At 39.6% G+C, this 5,553-nt stretch overlaps 1 protein-coding gene and 1 long non-coding RNA gene across 3 annotated transcripts; one reads left to right on the top strand and one right to left on the bottom strand.

The window, feature by feature from the left end:
* Positions 1–225: 225 nt before the first annotated feature.
* Positions 226–2,241, bottom strand: LOC149224354 ((+)-alpha-pinene synthase, chloroplastic-like). Of its 2 annotated transcripts, XM_089383525.1 has the most exons (5): positions 2,128–2,241; positions 1,489–2,001; positions 1,156–1,294; positions 781–1,029; positions 226–658 (listed from the first exon to the last, which is right to left on the bottom strand). In XM_089383525.1, the coding sequence occupies exons 2-5, from the start codon at positions 1,659–1,661 to the stop codon at positions 356–358; spliced, it is 864 nt and encodes a 287-aa protein (XP_089239651.1). In that variant the 5' UTR covers positions 1,662–2,001; positions 2,128–2,241; the 3' UTR covers positions 226–355. The 2 variants fall into 2 exon arrangements, with proteins under 2 accessions (XP_089239651.1, XP_089239650.1); XM_089383524.1 differs by having other exon boundaries at positions 1,489–2,229.
* A 713-nt stretch (positions 2,242–2,954) lies between these two features.
* LOC149224353 (uncharacterized) lies at positions 2,955–3,767 on the top strand. Its single transcript, XR_016249062.1, has 3 exons — positions 2,955–3,062; positions 3,197–3,295; positions 3,744–3,767. It is a non-coding gene; the product is annotated as an uncharacterized LOC149224353 (long non-coding RNA).
* Positions 3,768–5,553: the final 1,786 nt, after the last annotated feature.

Here is a 5,553-nt window from a genome sequence, read left to right as displayed (position 1 = left end):
GATCGACTAAGCAGTTGATCCGGGTGATTCGCTTGATTAACCAGAACCAGTGCTTTGAGCGTTATCCCTTGCTCTAGATTGATTATCTTACACTCTATCGAAGTGCTATCAAATATAACCAATAAAATAGATTGACATGAACGCACATATTTTATAAGATAAAGCCACATATTTTATAATGTAATATGGTATCTTTCCATGCTTCCAATCAATTCCACCACCTACTCCATATGACCATTATGATATGGACGTCTCTATTAGCTGACCAAAAAGAACACGGTAGCAAAATCAGAGATCTCCAGGTTTAGGTAGCAAAATCAGAAACTTGGGAACTTATTGTACGTTTCAGGTCTTGTTACAAAGTCACAGTTTCAACGATGGTTCTCGTTACCAACTTCTTTATTTCAATGCTTGCAACACTGAACCCATCTCGGTACTTGTAACCGTGATGAAAAATTCTGCAAATGTCAAACGCAGGCTTCTTGTAAGAGATGGGAATAATGCTGTCGGGTCTAAGTAACTCCCAATTCAGTTCCTTTGTTAACTCATTGACCATAGAATTGATGTGATTGACAGCATCTTCCTCTGTTGTTATTCCAGGATTGTCTTTCATATAACACGTTACGGACGAAGCTTCCTCTCCACGCGCCCTGTCCGCCTGCATTCACAATGCCATTGTCACTATCATATGTATCCCAATTCTAAATTGCAATAAAAAATGAATAAATCCACAACATATTCCATTTGATTTGATTTGCTATAAAAGGTTATGAGGAATACCTTGTAGCCTTGAGTGTCACCTTTGAGTCGAAGGATGGCACATATCAACTCATTGAACTTCGAGGGAATGTCTATTTCCTGCAGTATGTGACGCGGAAGAGAAAATCCCAACGTGAGCATGGGTTGCAGTGTCATTATGCGAGAACCGAAACTGATTTTACCATTCTCCAGGTACCCCTCGAACGTCGGAAGATAACCAGTGGAAATCGACCTGGCTTCTACCATAGACGAATCAAAATAATCCTCCCACTGCACAGGCACATGAACAAGCGAAACAAAATTAACTGATCATACTGGGTGAAATATTTCCCCAAGTTAAGGTTCTCACAAAGAAATATTTGTATTACGTGTATGCTTTACTATAATTGTTCATACAGATTGTCGAACATAGCTGACTGTGTCTCGGCCTTGAATCTTCTGTGCCTCTCGTGCCATTTCGTTTATGTTGTCGTAAACCGCCATGTACACTCCTCTCATATAATCTGGAAGACACTTTATTGAAGACGGGTCCCATCTGATCATTATATACACAATTTATGCAATGGTAATATTCGTTGACTCGATTAGTAGAATACATATTCTTAATTCGAAAGGAAAGTTACTTATTTAAAATCGAGAAGGATTAGTATACTTTTTCTTAATTTGAAGGTAAAGTTATTAAAAATACATAAGAATTATATGTATGAAATAGGCCTCCCCAGATATCACCTCTTAAATGCTGCGGTTAAGAGTTCGAGCTCCTCCATTGTTCCGAAGGTGTCGTAGATATCGTCGAGAACCGTGATCATATGACATATTTTGGCAAATCCGAGTCGGAAGTCGTGTAGAACCTGTTCTGGAGATAATCCACGGACCCGCCATTCCGAAGACCCTCCCTGCATGTGTTACACCTGTTTTGCATAATCTTGGATAGTTCGACTAATGGAACAAAAAGACCGTGGCCACCATTCTGAAGACCCGCCAGCGTGCATGCATTACAGCATAATCTTGGATAGTTCACAGGCTCTTTCTTCCGGCAATGTCGAGATTAGCATAGATTAGCATGAAAGGAGATCTGTTCCTTTTGATCATGGTTTGATAGGCTCTCAAAGAACACGCGAGGAATGGCCCTGGTCAATGTGATATCCGAAGGATGACACTCCACCGTGTGTCTGCATCTGAATATTGTACAAAGGTAGCTTGGAAACCTGCTTGCTTGCTGAGATTCCCAGCCTGCACTGACTGAAAGGTAGGACGGAGCAAGGCATCAATGAGAAAGCAAAGCAGACCTTTCAGGACCTGCCAAGAGAAGATACATGGCCGGGAGGCTCACGAAAATAGATTGATATAGCAGTTTAGGTCGCTCACCTCCCCTCACCGGGAGGACCCCAAAAAAGTGTCTACAAATGGAAAACTGTGTGCTCGACTGGGATGAATCCTTGTTGTGCTACTTCTCACCCGATCCCATTCCGACCTTCGACCTGCAGAAGTATGCTCTGTTCAATTGGAAACAACGAGTCTATTCATTTCGATGAAACTCAAAGGAATTGAAATAGGCCCGTAGGATTGTAATTGCAGGCAGAAAAATAAAACATAACTGGTAACCTAAGCAAGAACATGTTTTTGTTGTTTTCAGAACAACATGGCAAAAGGATGATTGGAACTCATTGCGGAGCAGCAGATTTGGGCGTACAGAGCAATTGAATAAACAGTTCATTGAAATTACTGCACGACTAGGTAACCTGTTTTTTTTTTCTTTGGCCATACAGTCCATTGTTTTGTGTGAATGAAAAACTTGCATATTGTAAGCACGGATTTGGTCATCAAGTAATATCAGGAGAAGAAATACCGTCATATTGAAGGGGATAAATGTGTTGTTGTGTCAATTTCTGTTTACAAACTGACAACAAGGTCTTCAGTTCTGATGTCTGATAGTCGTTCTTTAAAAGAATTTCTATATTTATGCCTGTTGGTTGTGTCATATTACAATCATGCAATGGATGTCGAAAAAATAACAAATCCCTGAAAAGAAAAGTGTCCATTTGTATAAATTTCACGGGGATTCTAGAATCTTAATACGCGCCTGTAGCGTCTAGTCATTTGGTATTAATACAGGAAATGACCATGAATCCAGGCAGGTGTCGAGGCAGAAAGTTGGGTGCTGTAACAGGCATAGAGTAGTAACGTGGTTGGTGCCAGTGAGAATAGAAACCAAGACCGGTTCTGCGCCAGTAAAATTGGGACCAAGTGGAGTTGAACGCCTACCCAGAGAGATGAACACCATGAAGATCAAGGATGACAAGGTGATCACATGGTTTAGGTTATTTGAAACAGAACTGTTACAGTGTTTGTATTCTTTAATGTACAATAGTTTTGTTATGACATGAAAGTAAATTCTGGTTTCAAATCAATTTTTCCTAATGGGTAAGTTCCTCAGGAGATGGAAGAAAAAGCAACTGTCGTAGCTGGAAATGTCACAGAGGCGGGGCATATTATTGCAACCACCATTGGAGGCAGAAATGGCGAACCTAAACAAGTAAGTCATGTTGAACATCAGGCATTTTTTTAGGTGGGTTAATATACATGTTACAGTAACTTTGTACAAGAAAGTAAGAAGAAGCCCTCAATAAAGCATGAATATTTGAATAGTTTACATGGCTGGTAAAATTTGCCCTCAGTACGTAGTTATAAACTTATATGTAAAGTGTTTTAAAACTTAAAAACAAGTAGGTAGTTGATACTCAAGGTGTTTAAAAACTTTGAAAAATGGGTATTTTCACAGTATAGATAGAGTAGGTGAAGTTAGCCTTGGGGTAGCTACGCTGCGGAAATTTGTTGTACAATTTTCGCTGTAACTTAGTCCTATAGTTTCTACAGAATCTTCCGAGGATGTAAATAAATATATTCTATTCTCTTGTATCCTATATAAAATCTCAAAAAAAAAATCTTGATCTATTTGAATCCATGTTGTTTTTTCCCAACAGACCATCAGCTATATGGCAGAGAAGTCAATCAGACTTGTGAAACCAACTATAAAGAAAGCAGTCTCAGGGATTTTCCTTCACTGCAACAAAAATAACATACAGGAATGGGATAACATACAGGAATGGGAAAACCTGTTGTAAGGTAGTCGAACGTGTTGGGCTCCTCCAGAAATGGTCGTTGATTGAACCAGGCGACAGATGCGAACCAGGCGACAGATGCGAGGTCGTTCCGCTACCCCGCCAAGGAAGGTCGAGCAGAATTTCCTGTCGTCCTACAACCAGAAGCTCTCTGGGAAGTAAATGCAAGAAACATGGGAAGCAGATGCAAGATGGTCGTTGATTGAACCAGGCGACAGATGCGAGGTCGTTCCGCTACCCCGCCAAGGAAGGTCGAGCAGAATTTCTTGTCGTCCTACAACCACAAGCTCTCTGGGAAGTAAATGCAAGAAACATGGGAAGCAGATGCAAGATGGTCGTTGATTGAACCAGGCGACAGATGCGAGGTCGTTCCGCTACCCCACCAAGGAAGGTCGAGCAGAATTTCCTGTCGTCCTACAACCAGAAGCTCTCTGGGAAGTAAATGCAAGAAACATGGGAAGCAGATGCAAGGTGTTGATATTGGGGACCGCCCTCCTGACACCTGCCGGCAGCCACGGACACCTGCAGCTTAACACCAAAGCTTAGGAAACCTTAACATACCCATACCCCTGCAGATAATACGAATTAATGGGAATTAATGTTAACATTAAACCCAGACCGTTGACAGTTAGGGAGAATGCAGTGCGCATAAAAGTAATTTAAGGTATGATCGGGCCTCTTCCGCCTCGGGAAGAGGCCAAATAAGATGGCGAAGCGGATGGCGAGGCGTCAGGTGCAAATGGAACTTAGCTTATGTAAGCACATCGGCGGAAAGGCGATTTGGAAACCTTATGTTAAACAGCTAATAACACCGCAAATAACACCGCAGAATTAATGCTAACTCCACCCTGATCGATTACTATAGTCCCTGCCGAATGCCAGATGGCAGGGACTAATAATTACGTCCGAATAAAACATTCCCCAAACTCTGACCATGCAACTTCACCTCGATTATATAAATATTTGAAAGTTAAGGGATAAAAAAACCCAAGGCATTCACATTAAACATAATTGAATTCTTATTATAAACCTTTTGAATAATATTGAACCTTCACATATTTTAAATCTAGTGAACTATATTAAAACCCGTGAATATGAACCCCGTGAATATGAATCTTCAGTAATATAGGAGCATCCCCTATTTTGTATTTATTTATTTATTTAATTAGGAGCATCCCCTATTTTGTATTTATTTATTTATTTAATTAGGAGTACTTTAGAAAATTCTTGATTTTATGGAGATTTCTAGAATTTGCTAAAAATTAGGAGTACTTTAGAAAATTCTTGATTTTATGGAGATTTCTAGAATTTGCTAAAAATTAAATAGTTAGGATAGATTTCTAGAGTTGAGAAGATTTCTCTCAACTTCCTCCCAGTACTAAAGAAAGAGTTCCCTCTTTAATAAATTCGGAGTTTTCCTCTTCAGAATAAATAACCATTCGAAGAGTTCCCTCTTTAATAAATTCGGAGTTTTCCTCTTCAGAATAAATAACCATTCATTTGAAAAATTAAATTTTGAGAGAAATTAATTCAATGAATTGTTTGTTTATAAATTTTGTTTTCTTGGCTCTGCATCATATTTCGGTATCAGCGCAAGGCTTTGTTTGGAATGAATGCTCAAATTCGTAGTCAAAATTCGTAATCTTGAGAATGATGGTGTATTGTAAAATTG

This window comes from Pinus tabuliformis, chromosome Q (assembly GCF_031772625.1).
Source record: "Pinus tabuliformis cultivar Carrire ecotype Pingquan chromosome Q, CPIR1, whole genome shotgun sequence".
Lineage (NCBI taxonomy): Eukaryota > Viridiplantae > Streptophyta > Pinopsida > Pinales > Pinaceae > Pinus > Pinus tabuliformis.
This window is presented reverse-complemented; position numbering and strand designations above follow the sequence as displayed.

Bases quoted from the DNA above. Each gene is read 5' to 3' on its own strand.
- LOC149224354 (XM_089383525.1), bottom strand. From the start codon at position 1,661: ATGCAGGGAGGGTCTTCGGAATGGCGGGTCCGTGGATTATCTCCAGAA. The intron at 1,295-1,488 runs GTGATATCTGGG...TATAATGATCAG, and splicing joins TTAACCGCAGCATTTAAGAG to ATGGGACCCGTCTTCAATAA. The intron at 1,030-1,155 runs GTATGAACAATT...GTGCCTGTGCAG, and splicing joins TCAGCTATGTTCGACAATCT to TGGGAGGATTATTTTGATTC.